The sequence below is a fragment of the Myxine glutinosa genome, chromosome 1 (genome assembly GCF_964187855.1).
Source record: "Myxine glutinosa chromosome 1, kmMyxGlut1.1, whole genome shotgun sequence".
NCBI lineage: Eukaryota > Metazoa > Chordata > Myxini > Myxiniformes > Myxinidae > Myxine > Myxine glutinosa.
Genome location: NC_136261.1, coordinates 280,320,911 through 280,339,167, shown reverse-complemented (window position 1 = coordinate 280,339,167; position 18,257 = coordinate 280,320,911). Strand labels below are relative to the sequence as shown.

At 46.6% G+C, this 18,257-nt stretch overlaps 1 protein-coding gene across 1 annotated transcript in view; it reads right to left on the bottom strand.

Annotated features, from left to right (window-relative positions):
- The window catches only part of CLINT1 (clathrin interactor 1), a 77,106-nt gene that overhangs the window by 10,333 nt on the left and 48,516 nt on the right, over window positions 1-18,257 (bottom strand). Inside the window, exon 9 of the mRNA XM_078777270.1 lies at window positions 490-668. Within this exon, the coding sequence (XP_078633396.1) occupies window positions 490-668 (179 nt within the window). The remainder of the gene's footprint in view (window positions 1-489; window positions 669-18,257) is intronic.

Genomic DNA, 18,257 nt, shown 5'->3' with positions numbered 1-18,257 from the left:
GGCTTGCGGAGTTTGGTAAAGAAATCGCCATAGCTCGGTAACTACTTGTCCGATTAATATGAAACCTTGAAAAGGCACATCCTCAGGTCCCCAGCAATATACCTGGCAAGTTTCAAGTATATCGGACCCGTGGTTGTCGAGAAACAGCGGTCACAGACAAACATACAAACATACAAACATACACACATACAAACATACAAACATACACACAGAGATTACTGGAATTATAGATAGATGTTTAAAACTTTGTCGTATTTTGGCAACCAAACATTTAATACATTTTACCAAATGAGTATCACAACCCACACAGCCGATTGAACTTTATCCTGCAATCAAACAGAGTGCGTGTATTACCAAAACTTTCTTTACTTCTGTTTAAAGGGAAAACACTTTCACAAATACGTATTGAAAATGAGGCCAAATGTTACAGGTTGGAGTACGAGAACTCCAGCAGGCATTGAAACGTCACAACCAAAGTGCACAGTTTACCTGCGATTGCGAACCAGACAGCAGGGTAGGGGCTGGGACGAGACCATGGTTCACATGCTCAAAACTATTCCAAGCACCAAACTCTCCATTGTTGGAAGCTGGAGAAGAGTTCACGGGGCTCGCTAAGGTTTGCACAAGGGCTGTGTGTGAGGAAAACTCCGAGAAATCGGTAAAAGAATCTGGGGATACAAGGTAGAGGGATAAAGAATGTCATAAAACGTTCAAACATTTGCAAAAAAAATTTGTTAACCTGTCAATCCTCTATTGAAGATAAAAAATATTAATAAAGAGAACAAGATTAGTGCCCATGTAACTCTCCCATCACCCTCCATACTCCCCCGTGCAGTGTGTGTGTGTGTGTGTGTGTGTGTGTGTGTGTGTGTGCAGGCCATAACTATTATTTTACCAATCGTGTTTTTTGTCATCAAATCCTCAGCAAACCCTTATCATGAGAACACCAAGAACACAAATCAATAAAATGTACAACGTATTTTAAATGTCGTTTTCGTCAAGTTTTGTTCGAGTACAAAGCGGACGCGGACAGACTTTACATTTTGAAATGCTTTCTAGTTTTATTTTCAACTGTTGTAACAAAGTTTACAAACCCAGGTTCACGATAAGAAATAAATGCGTTTTATAATCGGCACAACCACATCTGATCTCAAACTACAAATGTCAATGTGATTTTAACTTGAATCATACATCAGGAAGAGGTTAGGGGGGAAAGGGGAATGTTATATAGAGATAGTGAGTATTTTGGAGCATACTGTAAAGGAAAAGGGGAGGGGGAGGGGGAGGCATAAAAGTTCTATAATATGTTGATACCCCAAAACAAACAAAATAATGAAGGTAAACAGATAATTAGCTCCATTTCTTAAAAAATTGTTCTGTATATCTTGTGTGCAATTTGGCTTGATGTGCTTTTCAAAGTTCTTGGAGGGAGATGGGAAGGTTCTTCAATTGTTGAGAAAATCACAAGCTGGTCAAAACACAATGTCTTCTTTCAATCCTGACAAATGTCACACTCTCTCTTCGAAAGAACCATCTGGCAAACCCTCTCATCTACGTTTTAACAATCTTCTTGATGAAGTTCAGCCATTCAAACTCTGGTCTCATTATCAGCCATGATCTTTCTTGGACAAACCACATTTCAAAATTGGCCTCCAAAGCCAGCTGCCGACTGGGCATCTTCCATCGTACAAAGGCCTTCCTTCTTTGGCACAACTGAACTCCTATCCACCTACAAGGACCTCTATGTGCAGCTTGATGGAGTGCTGCTCTCCTCTCAGTGCTGGCTCCCCTGCCTCACATCTTGCTCAGCTTGACACTGTGGAAACCAAGGCATTCAAGATCATTAGAATCTCTCGCGATGAAGCCGAGTCTATGCGCCTATTACTTTGCTATCGCGGACAGGTCAGTAGTCTCTCTGTCTTCTTCCACCTGCTTTCCGGTCTTGCACCCTCTGCTCTTTCCGTGCTCTGCCCCCCTTTCCCTCCCCCAGGTTTCTGCAGGGAACACACGGTCCACCAAACCCCTTCTGGTGAAACTCCCAAAAACCAGAATCACTGCTCACCTTCACTCATTCGTTCTTCTTTTTTCCACCTGTGGAGCCAACTTCAAAATTCAATCTCATTCTTCCCACCCCCTCCTCGGTCTTCAAGACAACTATTCACTACCATCTCAGATCATCCCTCATCCAAAGCCATGATCTTTTCTACCCCTGTTAAACCACCTCCCTCACCCCCACCCAAATTTCCATTTTTCCCCTTCCTGAGAGTTCGCTTCTGTGTCCATCGCTCTTGTCCATCCCCTGCCCTGCATCTCTTCTTCTACCCTCATTCCTACCTGCATCTCGCTTGTCTGTCTCTGCCAATTGTGTCCCTGGGCCCTGCTGTTGGCATTCCCCCTCTCTTTCTACTGTTCCTTTTGTACTGTTGCGTCCTGGTCCATTCTGGGTTTAGGTCCCCCATCAGCCAAGAAAAAATAATGCCACCGGCCACTTCCGGGGGGCGGAGGCATAAAAATTGCTGATGGAAAGGCTATATTCAGTTCTTCAGCACCGAGTCAACAGCCAAATAGTCATCATCATTTACTAGTGAGATCCTATAAGCACTCAAGTTAAAAAAAAATAAAAAATAAAATAAAGCCTCATAATGAATCACAGAGCTCCCTAAGGTTTGTACCAGTGCTGTGTGTGATGGAAAACTCCGAGAAATCGGGAAAATAATCTGGGGATACAAGGTAGAGGGATATAGAATGTCATATCTCGATACTCATAACAAGAAGGGGGGGGGGGGGAGGAGGGGGGTTCAGGCACTGAGGATCGGAGGGACAACACAATGTTTCCACATTCAAAGAAGAAATCAGAAGGGAAAATTCTATATATATCTATATATATATATATATATATATTGTTGCGGATATGAGATTGGCATCCATCCATATCCGCTTGTAAATATTCCCCTATTTCCCCAATACTTCCCAACTATCCCCAATCCCCCATTCCCTAGTCCCATTTCCTGTAAACAACACTCTGTAGACCCGACCTTCCCCTATTTCCCCCATTAAATGTCGCATCCAGGTCCATCGCATCTCACGTAGACAACTATAGGACATCTTGCTAGTTATTCTTAGTCTATGTCAGTTAAGGACTCGTTTCCATTAATTCTGACTCTTCGTTGCACCAGAATGTGATTGTATGGCACCGTTAGAAAGTTTAGGACCTCCCAATACCTCCCCGCAGCTCTTCCTCATGGTACAACAACAACAACAACAACAACAGCAGCGGCGGCGCGGGGAGTGTGCGTCCTCACTCCGGCTTGGTTAGCCGCCATTGAACATGTGCTCCGACGGGGTTACCACGCAGGGGCTCGCTGTCAGCTCCTCGTCAAGGGCGGAGCCCGGTAACCCCCCGCACCCAATAGAAGCGGCGGACCGATTCCATCTGGGGCGGAGACAACGAGCCGAGGGCGTGTCACTCCCCGCTGAGCATGCGCAGGAAGAGGGAGGTGACGTCAGATGCGCCCTCAGCTTGGAGAGAGAAGACGCCACCTCCGAGCGCTGAAATACCTCCCCGCATCTCTGGACCGGACCGTGTTGATTCTGCCCCTGAGCCAAGGTGCACCTTGTGCTATCGACTGCCTGTCCTTCCTTGCCATCAATCCCCGTGTAAGTCAGTCTTGTCCCGTTTGTCTGTGGTCTGTCGGGGATAGATAAGACTGTGTTTAAGTGCCCATCTTTTCTGTGCTTTACCTCTTACCGTGTAATCTACCCCGTTTCTGCATCACCAATTATATCCTCCTCCGGAGGTCTTGAGAACTGTACCCCTTGTGTCGTTGCATTAATCCCAGCCGTTGTGTCCTTTCCTTCATTGATTTAGCATAGCGCGATTTGGTCAACGTCGGGCGGGATAGGGTTCTAATCGGGGAGTAACTGTTCGGACGCGGTAATACCAAACCGCTCGGTAAACTAACATCTAAATCCGCGATCCGCAACAATTGGTGTCGAGGAGTGAGATCGGACCCGAAGCGCGCTTCACGCGCTCGAAATTATTAACGGCGAAATTTGATTTTGTTTTACAAAAATAAAAACCCGAATTTTGAAAGTCGCGCTATGGCGGATCAAGACGGCTGGGTTCCGGTAGAGGAGAGTGAGGCAGGGTCGATCCAGGACCAAATTGAGGGACATGAGGGACATGAGGAGAGCGAAGCAGTGAGGGCGGCAGACGCACAAAATGGCGTCCTCGCGCACGAGGTTGCGGGCGCGCAAAATGGCGCCTCGCACATTGCTACGGCGGCCGCACCCGCTGCACAAGTGGGAGGGATGGCCCAAATGCAGGCCCTCATGGAGCAATTTATGGTACAAATGCAGGCGTCCCTCAACCTGCAGAGTGAGCAAATGAGGGCTCAGAGTGAGCAAATGGGGGTAATGGGGAACCGGATGGATGCTCAGGGTGAGCGATTGGAGGGCCAAATGAGGGTAATGGGGAACCGGATGGAGGCTCAGAGTGAGCAAATGGGGGTAATGAGGGACGAAGCGAGGGGTACCGGTGAGGGGTTAGACAATAATTTTAAGGGATTAGACAATAAATTTGGGAAGTTAGACGACAAATTTGAGGGGTTAGACAACGGGATAAAAGAGGTGAAAAATGGGTTAATGGGGGTAGAAAACAGAATGGCCGCTCAAGAGAATCAAATGGAAGGGATGCAAAAGGGGTTAGAGGGGTTAGAAAACAGTATGGAAGGCAAATTGAGGGACATGAGGGACCAAGCGGAAAGGGAAGTTAAACAAATGGGGCAGCAGATAGAGGGGGTCAGAATGGGGGTAGAAACTAAATTGGATGCTCACAGGGAGGAAATGGAGCAGATGAGGGTGGCATCTGGGCAGGAGATGCAAGTGATGGGAGAAGAGATCAGAAGAGGGGTGAGTGAGGAGGTCAGAGGAGTGCGCGAGGAGGTGAGGCACTGTAAGGAGCGCATGGAGAAGGAGGTGAGAAAGGGGACTGTAAAATTGCAAGGTGGTATAGAGGAGTTGACGCTGGGAGTAGAACAACTGACAGTGGGACAAAAGGAGTTGGGGGACCAGGTAAAGAAGAACACAGCGGTAATAGAGGGTTTAAAATCGACACAGAAGGAGATGAAAAAGGACGTAGGGGTAATTAAAAAAGAGTGTCAGATGGTATATGAGGACCTGACGAGGAAAATGAACAAAGTGGTAGAGGTGATGGAGGTTAAAGAGCGGGAGGTGCGGGAGCACATAGAAAAAAATAAGGTGGAGTTAGAGGAAGAACTTAAGGGGGCGCACGAGGAGATGAAGGAGGTGAAGCAGAAATTAGAAGAAGTGGAAGAAGGGGTGAGCGAAATTAAGAAGCGACGGAGAGAGGATAAGAAAGAGATAAAGGAGGAAGTAAAAGAATTGGTCCAAAGTCTGTGTTCGGATCGTGATGATGTGCTCATTAACCGGATGAGGGATTCGCAGGTGATGGAGGAGAAGCGAAGAGAAAGAGGACCCGGTGTAAGTGGTGACCAATATGGTCGTGCGTATGATGCGCCAGGTGATTTAATAAGCTTGGGGGTCGAGATGGACCCGGATGTTCGTGAGAGGCCAAGAGTGAGGTGTATGGCTGGTCCGGAGGGTATGGAACGAGGGTGCGAGCGAGAGGGTCCGGTGATGGAAGAGGTGCGAGGTGTGGGTGAGCAAGGTGGTGGTGGTATGGAATGGGTAGCGGGTTGCGGAAGTGTGACCCATGCATCGACACCAACAGGGGTAGTTGTTAGAGGGACAGGGGAGGCACGAGAGCCCCTAGGGGGTAATGTACTGTGGGGGCCCGGCCGGTTCGGCCCCGCACTGACCCCGCAAGGGGCGACGCACGGGGTCCGGCAGGCAGGCAACGACTCGCATACGAGGTGGTCCCACAAGGTCCCACTCGCGCCGTATGACGGCAAGAGTGATCTACGCGCGTACCTGGCGCAGTTTGACTGTGTGTGTAAGGGCAACGGTTGGGGTGAGGACGAAGGTGGAGTACACCTGGTGGCCGCATTGCGCGGCGCGGCGGCGGAGGTGCTGACGGCATTACCACCGGGTGCTCTCACCCTGCCAGCCCTCCGCGACGCCCTAATTAATCGATTCGGCATTGAACAGCAGAGCGAGCTTGTTAAAGCTCAGCTCGCGCTGCGAAAACGCAAGCCCCAGGAAGCCATCGGGGAACTTGCCCACGACATTCGCCGCGCAGTGGGGATCGCACATGCTAGCATGGCAGCGGATTCCCGGGAAAGCCTGGCGCTGGACCATTTTATCCAGGCCCTCCCGGATATTGAGCTCCGGCAACAGCTCGCCATGTGGCGCCCGCAGACTCTGAGCCAGGCGGCTGACGCTGCGGCCCGTTGGGAAGCAGCGAGGCCCCTGGCCCGGGGGAGCGAGCATCACGCAATGGCGGTCCGCCAGGTGGGACCCCCGATGGAGGGCGGACCCCTTAGGGGGCCCGCCCCCGACGTGAGTCCTGACCTGGCGGGCATGGTCCGGAGGCTGGTGGACCAGCGCCTGGCGGGACCTGGACCATGGCAGGCGGCCCCGGAGGTGGCCCGCGGTGGACCACGAGCGGGTAATCCAATTCGGACCTTCAGGGGGGAAAATTTGGAATTCCGGAGACAAGCACCTTATCAGGTGAGGTGCTATACCTGCAACCGTCTGGGTCACCTGGCGCGGCACTGTCGAGCCACGCGCCGGGATGATCCCCGGCGGTTGAGGTCCTTAACTCCGCCCAGGGGGGAGCGGGTTAGCCGACCCCAGACACCCCCCCGCCAGACCCCGGGAAACTAGAAGGCCTTACACCGGCGAGCAGGCGCCCCCGTGGATTGCCTCGGCTTTAGATGCCGAGGCGGGACCCAGTACCTCTGAATAAGGGGGGCTTATTAGTGCCAGAGGACTGGGGGATTGATGAGCGATGGGCCCGGTGGGTAAGGGTGGCATCCCTGCCACCCTTCCCATAGTGGGGCAAATGCGCTATAGCTTATGGGGTTGATGGCAGTGAAAACTAGCCCGGGTGGGTTAGGATATATCGTGTGTAGGGATCTAGCGAAGATGACATTAGGTAACGTTAAGGTTAGTTAGTGACAAGGATACCTGTAGTGGGGACGCAGGTAGATTAGTGTGGATGATAATGACGTGGGAGCGCAATAGTTTAAAGGGACGACTGGGAAGCGCAAGTTTCAGAGGGGAGTAGTTAGATGAGATGATGCTGTGTGAGAACTGGACAGGTGTGTGGAGCAGTGTATGAGTAGTGAGTGTTGTGGATCAGCGCGAATGCGCTTGGGGGAGAGAAGGGTGCAGGCGGCACCAAGTATGAGAGCACAGGTGTGCAAGTACAGGTGTGTGGAATACAGGGAGTATTGGAATGAATGGTGTGGAGAGAGTTGGAGTAAGTGGTACGGAGTGGTGTGCATGGTGCGAAGGTGTGGATGGGGGAAGAGTGGACCCCTTTCACGAGTACCCGGGGCGGGTAGTGTAAGTGTTAGGTAGAGGGTATAGGTAAATTGTGGTTGGATATTGGCATCTGTGGTGCGGGTGACAGAATGGTATTGTGGATGGGTGCATTAGTGTTGTGGAAATGGCTGGGCGTGTAGCCTGTTAGTGTGTGTAGTTGGTTTGGGCACTCCACCACTGTGAGGATGTCGGCCAGGTGAGGCCGCAGGTGGGCTCTGGGAGCCGTTAGTGTCAGTGGGTGCCTGAGGATCCCGGGTGTGGATCGGGCAGCCCGTGCCAGAGAGGGCACTGAGGGGGTGAGAGTGCGAGAGGGCCTTCCCCAGTTAGTTAGGTTAGGGTGAGGAGCAGGTAAGCTCGGGTGGCACCTACAGTGGTGGAGGTGTGCAGGTGGGGTAGACCTGCTGGGAGAGCTACACGTCACAGCCCAGAAATTGTGCGAGGGCACCGAGAGATGAATCGGGGGAGTGAGACCCCAAATTGAGAGGCACCACAGTTTGGGCAATGGGAATTGGTTCTTAGAACCCATAGTGTAAGTTGGCCAATGGATTGGCAGGGAAAGACCCCGGGTAATGTAAAGTTGTTAAAGTCATTTAGGAAATAGTTAGGATTGATGAACCTGTCGCACCATACGCAGCCACTTACCTGAGGTGATGATGATGACTCCACACCTGTGTTTTCTTTGTTCTGTGTTGCAGGAAATGAGAATTGCTGTTGGATTTGTGAGACGCATCACGACGTGGATAAGACATTGGGGTGATTCCATCTCTCCCTCCTTAGGAGGGACTGATGATGAATTGGTGATGGCAAATTTTGATGTTGAGTTGGAGATGGCAAATTTTGATGAGAGTTGGAAATGGCAAATTTGATTGGTTAGGAGGGAGAGAAGACGAATTTGGTTTATGGGAGGAACGGGGAAGAGAGTAGGGACGTTTGTTGATGTGTAAAGTAGATGTTTATGGGTAGTGTTGTGTTTTGTGGATACAGTAAGGGGTAAGGGAGGGGCTGGTGGGGGGGGGGGGGGGCGTACGGTAGGAACGTACCTGTCTCACCTGGTTCCCATGTGCCCCTAGAGTGCATTACCTGGTATTGCGTGCACTTTTGCACCCTTACCACCTTACTCACTTGTCTTCTTTTTGTCTCCCACCTCCGAGGATCTGGCTTTGGGGCAGAGAGAGAGGAGAGAGAGGTGCTGGCTCTGCAGTTGTGGGCCTGTACTTTCGCTGCTTGCTGCCTGGATCGATACACCATATGGACCGCAATTTTTGTGGCCGCCCACCATGGACCGCAGTTCTTTTGCGGGCAAGCACCACCCGTGGATGGACCTCTGGGTCAACGTGGCACCTATGCCATACAGGTGAACCACTTATAGTTGGCCCCCCTGACGGCCACAATTCAGAAATGGACGCGGTTGGCGCCTTTCTTTATTTCTAAGGACGCCAGAAGGCCAAGTACACCACATGAAGGCAAGACCAGCGGCAGAACATCGGCCGGCTGCGACACCACCGGTGATTATTGAACACTTTATTGGTGCACCGGATGGTGCTGACTGTATGTATGGGGTGGTGCTTTTGGTGCTTGGATGGGGTGCTCTGCACATTATTAAAGGCCGTAGGGCCACAGGGCACTCGTGGGTTGGTGTATCGATGCTGGCATGCGTGCTCTCTCTATGCATAACATCTGCATGTGTTCCTCCAAAAACAGGTCCTGGATCGTAGTGTAAATATCAGTGTAGTCTTGTATAAATGATGCTCCCTACCGGCTGTATGTTTAGTTTGAGGATTCTTTCCGCGATTCGGTTATCCTGTGGGTGTGTTTCTGTGAGGAGAAGGGTGCAACGTCGCAGGGGGACATATTTACTCATTTGTGAACATCTGTAAAACTGTCGCACTCAGGGTTGAGTTAATAGTAGAGGGAACTACATCTGAGTGCCACACTAAAGTAAGTAAAAATTTATCGGGTCGGGACGCCCCGAGGTAGAGAAGGGTGCAATGTTGCGGATATGAGATTGGCATCCATCCATATCCGCTTGTAAATATTCCCCTATTTCCCCAATACTTCCCAACTATCCCCAATCCCCCATTCCCTAGTCCCATTTCCTGTAAACAACACTCTGTAGACCCGACCTTCCCCTATTTCCCCCATTAAATGTCGCATCCAGGTCCACCGCATCTCACGTAGACAACTATAGGACATCTTGCTAGTTATTCTTAGTCTATGTCAGTTAAGGACTCGTTTCCATTAATTCTGACTCTTCGTTGCACCAGAATGTGATTGTATGGCACCGTTAGAAAGTTTAGGACCTCCCAATACCTCCCCGCAGCTCTTCCTCATGGTACAACAACAACAACAACAACAGCGGCGGCGGCGCGGGGAGTGTGCGTCCTCACTCCGGCTTGGTTAGCCGCCATTGAACATGTGCTCCGACGGGGTTACCACGCAGGGGCTCGCTGTCAGCTCCTCGTCAAGGGCGGAGCCCGGTAACCCCCCGCACCCAATAGAAGCGGCGGACCGATTCCATCTGGGGCGGAGACAACGAGCCGAGGGCGTGTCACTCCCCGCTGAGCATGCGCAGGAAGAGGGAGGTGACGTCAGATGCGCCCTCAGCTTGGAGAGAGAAGACGCCACCTCCGAGCGCTGAAATACCTCCCCGCATCTCTGGACCGGACCGTGTTGATTCTGCCCCTGAGCCAAGGTGCACCTTGTGCTATCGACTGCCTGTCCTTCCTTGCCATCAATCCCCGTGTAAGTCAGTCTTGTCCCGTTTGTCTGTGGTCTGTCGGGGATAGATAAGACTGTGTTTAAGTGCCCATCTTTTCTGTGCTTTACCTCTTACCGTGTAATCTACCCTGTTTCTGCATCACCAATTATATCCTCCTCCGGAGGTCTTGAGAACTGTACCCCTTGTGTCGTTGCATTAATCCCAGCCGTTGTGTCCTTTCCTTCATTGATTTAGCATAGCGCGATTTGGTCAACGTCGGGCGGGATAGGGTTCTAATCAGGGAGTAACTGTTCGGACGCGGTAATACCAAACCGCTCGGTAAACTAACATCTAAAACCGCGTCTGTAACAATATATATATATATATATATATATATATATATATATATATATATATATATATATATATATATATATATATATATATATATATATATATATATATATATATATATATGTATGTATATATATATATATATATATGTATATGTATGTATGTATGTATGTATGTATGTATGTATGTATGTATATATATATATGAACGAGCAGATTACAAAACATGTTTTGGTTAAATTAAACAACTTAGCAGAACCATGGCCAAATTTAATTAAACGAGGAACTTTAAAGTAGGCCGTCCAGGGGCACTATTATTAATGTACACACACGCACACACAAAAAACACACACAAAACACACACACACACACACACACACACACACACACCCGACCTAATTATATCCTATTAACGGAAAATATATCCTTGTACAATGGATGGTTTGAAATCGTATAAAAACCTAGAGGCTTATGCTAGTTTCTGGTTCAGTGCAGGAAGTTTGTGGTCTAGTTCACAGGAACGGTGCCAATGGTGATAAAATGCACAGGGGGGGGGGGGGGGGGGAAATAAAAAAAATAACTCCAGTGCAACGTTAACTCAAGGGTTTCAGGTCTTCCAGAGATAAGCGAGCCAACCATTCCTGGAATCCATCTTCACTTTGTTGATCAATAGGTGGCAGACGGGGGAAAAAAAACATGAACCTTTACTGCGAGTTGAAACACCCAAAACAGAAAAACACCACAACCTCAGATCATTTTAACGATAACAGTAAGACAACAGGTAAACGCGATGATCCCTCTACATACAATGAATGATGCCAACACGCTATTTGAGGCAAAGCTCTATTTAGTCAGGTTCACTATGTTTTTTCGTTCAAAATCATGGTAGATTAGCAACCTATACATTTTTGGAAACGTTATTACATGGAAAATCTGAAAATCAATGTTTACATTTGCCAATTCCGACCAATTCGACCAATTCCATTCGACCATTCGACCAATCGTTTCGATCGACCATTTCGACCAATTCGATCGATTCGATTCGATTCATCGAATTCGATTCGATCGACCATTCGACTAATTCGATTTGCCAATCAAATTGACCGACCTCTGCTTGTGTGGAACGGACTGTGAAAACGATGCGGACTATATTGTCGGATACGACACACAGGACAGTGATGACGAACTCTAAATGGCATATTCTGTAATCGTGTATGTTTGATGCCATTGACTGCCTGTGTATATTTTGTCATTGACTGCCTGTGTAGTAGATGTGAAGTTATACTGACTGCATGTGTATATATGATTTTGCTGACTGCCTGTGTATGTTTGGTGATATGAATTATTGTGACACATTTTGATGTTATTAACTGCCTGTACAAAATGATAACATGTATTTGATTATGCAACTTATCGCGAATATAAAGACAGTATTTTGAAATTCAAAACCTTTGATTCGTGTCTTACCATTCCCCATAGCACTAATTTGATACTTTCATTGGATTCCTTGTCCCTGAAAATATAGGTTTAGTATATTTTAAAAAGTTTTTAGGGTAATTAGAGGCAGAAATAGAACAAAATATGTATTTTACAGTGGCCATTTTGAAAATCCAAAATGGCCGCCATACAGATATCTCTCCAAATGTAAACATTGATTTTTAGTTTCCTTATGCTATAACCTTTCCAAAAATGTATAGGTTTGCTAATCTACCATGATTTTGAACGAAATATAATTTATTGACATAGTGAACCTGACTAATTGTTGGGTATATAAACAACTAGCAGAGGTACCCGGCTTTGCACGGGAGTGGAGGAGGAGGGGAGGGGGAAGAGGAGGGGAGGGGAACGGGGGGGGAGGGGGGGAGGGGGAAGCGGGGGAGGAGGAGGGGAGGGGGAAGAGGAGGGGAGGGGAATGGGGGGGGAGGGGGAAGGGGGGGGGAGGGGGGAGGGGAAGGCGGGGAGGGAAGGGTGCGGGGGTGCCCAGGGAAGAAGGGCCCCTCCCCTCCCCCCTCCCCCCCCCCGTTCCCCCTCCCCCCTCCCCTCCCCCCTTCCCCCTCCCCCTCCCCCTCCCCCTCTCCCCTCTCCCCCCCCCTCCCATCCCCTTCCCCCCTCGTTCCCCTCCCCTTCTCTTCCCCCTCCCCTCCTCCTCCCCCTTCACACCAGGGGGGTTGACTCAGCCTGTCATCCCACCGAGGTCGGAAGTCGGAACTCATTGTCGTCATTATGCAAATAAAAACACCGCTAGTATAGTTTATTGTGTTGTAGAACTTTACCAATCGAATATTGAAACCGCATGGCAGATAAATGTCTACAGTGCCAGAGCGTTTCTATATTGCCAGACTCTTGGTTTTTAGAAGCTAATTAGCTGCATTATGATCGGATGTCATAACGCCTAACGGCGGCATAATTTTTTTGTTTCAAGCCAAATAAACATGAAAACAATAAGAAAATGACAAAACAATAACTTTAATAAAACACTCAACGGGATCTGTCCCAAAAATTGTGCGGGAAAGGACGTGATAAAAGCGAAAAATAAATGTCAGAGGGGTGATTCGAACCCCGGACTCTGAAAAGATAAGGCGTCATGCTAACAGCTCGACCACTTCGACCCGTCATTTCCGAAAGCTATTTGTGAGAGTGACTTGAAACGAAAGATTATTTTACGCGCTGCTGAAAGGTATTTATGCGTTATTATTTATTCGCTAGCAAGTGATTATAAATGTTTATGTCTCCGTGACATTCCTGGGACCATCCCGAGTCGAACAGTACTTTCCGCTCGCAAATCGTCCACGGGTTCTCGAGATCTTAGAGATTGTAGAGGATACAGACACAGAGGCCAACTCTACTTTATATATATAGATATAGATAGACGCTAATTACGCGTAACACACTAATTTTAAAACCCGAAGTTTTTTTAATTTTAAGGTGTGCTGTAGTCAGAAGCGCTAGAAGCGCTGCGCTCCCTCCCTTCGAATCCCTCTCTCTTCTGCTAGTGCTAATTATGCGCTAATTTTAAAACCCGAAATTTTTTAAATTTTATGTCTCCGTGACATTCCTGGGACCATCCCGAGTCGAACAGTACTTTCCGCTCGCAAATCCGTCCACGGGTTCTCGAGATCTTAGAGATCATAGATAGAGGCCAACTCTACTTTATATATATAGATGCCACTGGTTTAATCGGGCATCCAAAGAACCACTTAATCAGTGGTCCATCAAATGTATTGTTATGAATTTTGGTAGTGATATGTAGAGCAGAATAGAGCTGAATAGGTAACATGCTTCGAGATGTTGCGGTAAGGACAACTACCTGTAATAAGTTCTTCATGTGTAGGCGTTTTGTCGGTTAAGATGTATAATTGTGAATCTACCAGGAGATTTGTGTGTTAAGTAGTGTAGGGATTAATGAGTAGCGCCCTTATATGTCTCACCTGGTTAGCCAAACCTTTGTCCCTTTTGGCACTGCAGACCACATAGACACTTAGTTAGGATCCCTTAGTACAACACTAATAACGCCCTCCCCCCTGACATGACCGAGGAAGAAATCAGGCCAGGACACCGCCGATAATGGCCGCCACCGTTTACACCTCCGAGAGGCCTAGCCACCTCGCATAGCACGTGCTATGACCACGGAATAGGGGACGGGAGTGAGAGTGACGCAGTGGGCGTGCACAGAGGCGAGTCGGTGGAGGCTCTGATTGGTTGGCAGCGCGCCAAAGCTGACGTCATCGGCCGGAGATATTAACGGGGGCCGGACGCCCATTTTAGGCAGTCGAGAAGAGTAGAGGGCCGTGGAGTTGAGAGTTGGATCCCGAGAGAGGCCTGGCTTGCTGGTTGAGTTGGCTTGAGAGTTAGTTGATGAACGAGCGCCGAACGCCAGTTGGTTGGCAGTCGAGAAGAGAGGAGAGTTGCGCCGAGTTGAGTTGAGTTCAGATCGGAGATCCTGAGACGAGTTGCAATTGTCGAACGCCAGAGGTCAGATCAGAGATCCCAAGCAGAGCCCGAGTTGATACGCGCAGTTGACACCCAAGGAGTTGATCCGGAGCAGTTGCTGAACGCCATTGCAGTTCGCAGTGCGCAGATCGCCGTTGAATTCCTGGCAGCGCAGTTCAGAGACCCCGACCCGAGTTGGGCTGAGGTGTAGCCCGAGTGGAGCTCGCTGTCCTGCTGTGGGACCTCGTGGTGCTTTGGAGCTTGGTGCACGGACCTCGTGTGCAGCGGCGAGGGCGTTGGCTCGGGCCTAGCGGGGCGTGCGAGGCGGACGGAGGATTGTTCCAGGCCGGGGAATTGAAGACGACAAGACAGCTAAGATCGAGCTCCGCGTACCCAATTACATAATGGACGTTTTTATTTTCGTATTCATCTCCCTCGTCTCGTGTTTGAAATCTGTTGTGTGTGGGATCCCAATTTAGTTACCTCAGGTTTATCGTCACATTTTCCTGTCCCGCCTTTTTCATTTGAATAAACCCTTGTATTATTTTCTTGTACACATACCTGAACACAGTTTCCTGGTTGCTTTTAATAGATAAGGCTGCAGGGGCTCTCGTCGCTTCCCTCCATCCCGCGGGCATGGGTGCTTTGGTTTTGGAATCCGCCATTGAGTTTTCGCCTCGGAAGTTAAAGCCTTCGCGATCGGCATCCGCGACCGCCAGATATTAATTTTGGCGGTTGCACGACAGTATGTACTAGAATGGCACTCAGTGGAGTGCACAACTCCGCCAGGCTGAACAGTTTCCATTTTGTATCCCCCTAATGAGCCGGATCTCCATTAGGACAGGATTTGTTCCATTGAGATATACCAGTAAATGAGTGCTAGGAACGCACATTTCATTTGTCGTACATCATGTTTAACCGTGAGACACTGAATTTTTGTGTTCTTCGCCATTGTCACAATCCGACTTCATCGACGGAGGCATAAAAAACACAGGGAGAAATCGCATACCAGGGACACTAATCTTAACCCCACCCAGTTAACATAACACCACCCCCCCCCCCCCCCCCCTGGTGGTGACACGTAAACGATCTGAAGCTCACAGATTTTCTACTTAAATACATCCGGATTGGCGGTCCATGTACGCGGTCCATGCTACCCTACAGTTTTATCCCCACTATGTTATGGTATGTCATCACCTACCCTTACAAACGTAACAGTACTTATAGGCATTAGGCTTCATGGCTCACCTTCAGGCCGCTTCGGACAAATTAGCCCAGGTTTAATACAGCAGTATTGTTTTCGTAACAATAATAATAATAGCGTTAATACTAATAATATAGTAAATATAGTCATAACACTGCAATGCCTTTGTCGTTAGTATGGTTTGTTCATTGTTGACTCGAAGCATAGAATAAAGCAGTGTCTCAATGCAAAAAAAATTTTAATACTTACATTTTTTGCTAACTGGTATTCCCCACCCAGGTCGTACTATGCTCTTCAACTAAAGTATCATACAAACCCAGCTACGCCGATGTAAGACTTTCGGTCTTGTTTTTAATAAAACGTTATTTTTACACGTTAATGAACACCCTGCATTCAATGTTATTTCATGAACAAACACATGTGCAGTATTTTGTGAATAACCCACAACAGTCTGACAAAAGTGACAGCCGAATAAACCAAACAGATACCTCTAATGTACTACTGCTCTAAGGCATCATTTGAGCACAACACCCTCGAGTATGAATTTGCGCCTTGACTTCATGGGGAGGGATTGAAAGAGCAAGGTGGGAAATTTTAAGTTGTTCAACTCGACCAAGTTGAAAGAACAAAGGAAGTAAAAATATATTTTTTAATGCAGCAACAAACCCGTGGTGGAAGGAATTCTGTCAGAAGTGTCCTATCAGGAGATCCATGTTTTGTACCTGTCGGATTCAAAGGGGGAAAAAAAAAAAACAATGATGAAAAAACTTGAGAAACAGCTCATTGTACCATTGTTACACACAGCTCAGATAGACGGCCAAATCAGACAGGCCAAAGACAGCTGTTCACCACCATCTCGTCATCCCTTCCGCCCGATACGAAGGTGCGTAGCCGAGTAGGGTTACATATACAGTAAAACTTTCTCCAACGCGGCTTCCTTGAACGCGGTTTCCAATTTACGCGCTGAATTAAATGCGTCAAAACCTCCCCAACGCGAGGGTGTGTTTCGCATTTACACGATTGGGGCTGGTGTTTTCCCAAAGATTTATATTATTCTTATTCCTTGTTACTGTACTGTACTTAACCCTTGTACACACAAGGCAGTGTCCTTAGGCTAAATACAAGGCTAAAAAGACCCCCCAATTAATGCATATTGTGTGGACAAGGGTTAATTAATATTTCATTTATACATATGATGATACGAGTCGCCACCTGCCGTCATCGGCGATCGCAGTTCGATTTTACATTCTGGATTAATTGCGACAAAACGGCCGGCATTTCCCCAAATATTTTATTCTTTTTCCTTATTACCTTGCTTAATTACTATTTAATTTATATACACGCGCGGCACGAGCTGCCACCTGTCACCATCTCCGAACCTGCCGCCATCAAGTGAGCTTACGTCGATCATTATGGCTCCCAAAAGACCCAATTTGAACCAACCAGACAAGAAGAGGAGGAAAACAATGACCACGGAGGTCAAACTTGATATCCTGAATAACTTATCGTCAGTTTCTGCTTCATCTTTGGCCAGGCAATATGGCGTGAATGAATCAACCATTAGGACGGTTACAACCATAATCAACCATTTAATGCATATTTAATAATGCTGCACCATTCCATACAAAGAAACATGTAAAAAAAAAAAGTAAGAAAGGCTGCTTTCGGGTCAGTTTTTTGGGAGCCTGGAACACATCCCCAATTTCCCCATACGCTTGATGATTCCTCCAACGCGAATTCCTCCAACACGAGGTTATCCCAGAACGCATCCCTCACGTTGGAGGAAGTTTTACTGTATATACATATATATAAATATTATATATATATAAATATTATATATATATATATATAAATATTATATATATATATATAAATATTATATATATATATATATATATAAATATTATATATATATATATATATATATATATAATATTATATATATATATATATATAAATATATATATATATATATATATAAATATATATATATATATATAAATATATATATATAAATATATATATATATATATAAATATATATATATAAATATTATATATATATATATATATAATATTATATATATATATATATAATATATATATATATATATATTATATATAAATATTATATATATATATATATATATGTATAAGAATATATATATATATATGTATATATATGTATATATATATATATATATATATATATATATATATATATATATATATATATATATATATATATATATATATATATATATATATATATATATATATACACAAAGAATTAAGTTAAGCACCCCCCCCCGTTTTTTTACAACCTCGCACATTACAAGTTTGTTGTCGTCAAAACAGTGTAATATACCCATGATATTGCTATATTTTCTGGAGAAGTGATATTATGGTCACATAAAAACATAACAATCATGCCGTTTTCAATATTTTATTCTGAATAATTTAAGGTGAAATTTTTTGGGAATTTTAGGCATATTTTCACCTCAATTTAAGTATGGAGCTATAGGTCCATCACGGACAGTGTGGATGACGTTTATGTTTTCTAACGTACAGTCATTGTTCTGAGAAGACCTCTAGCGATCTTT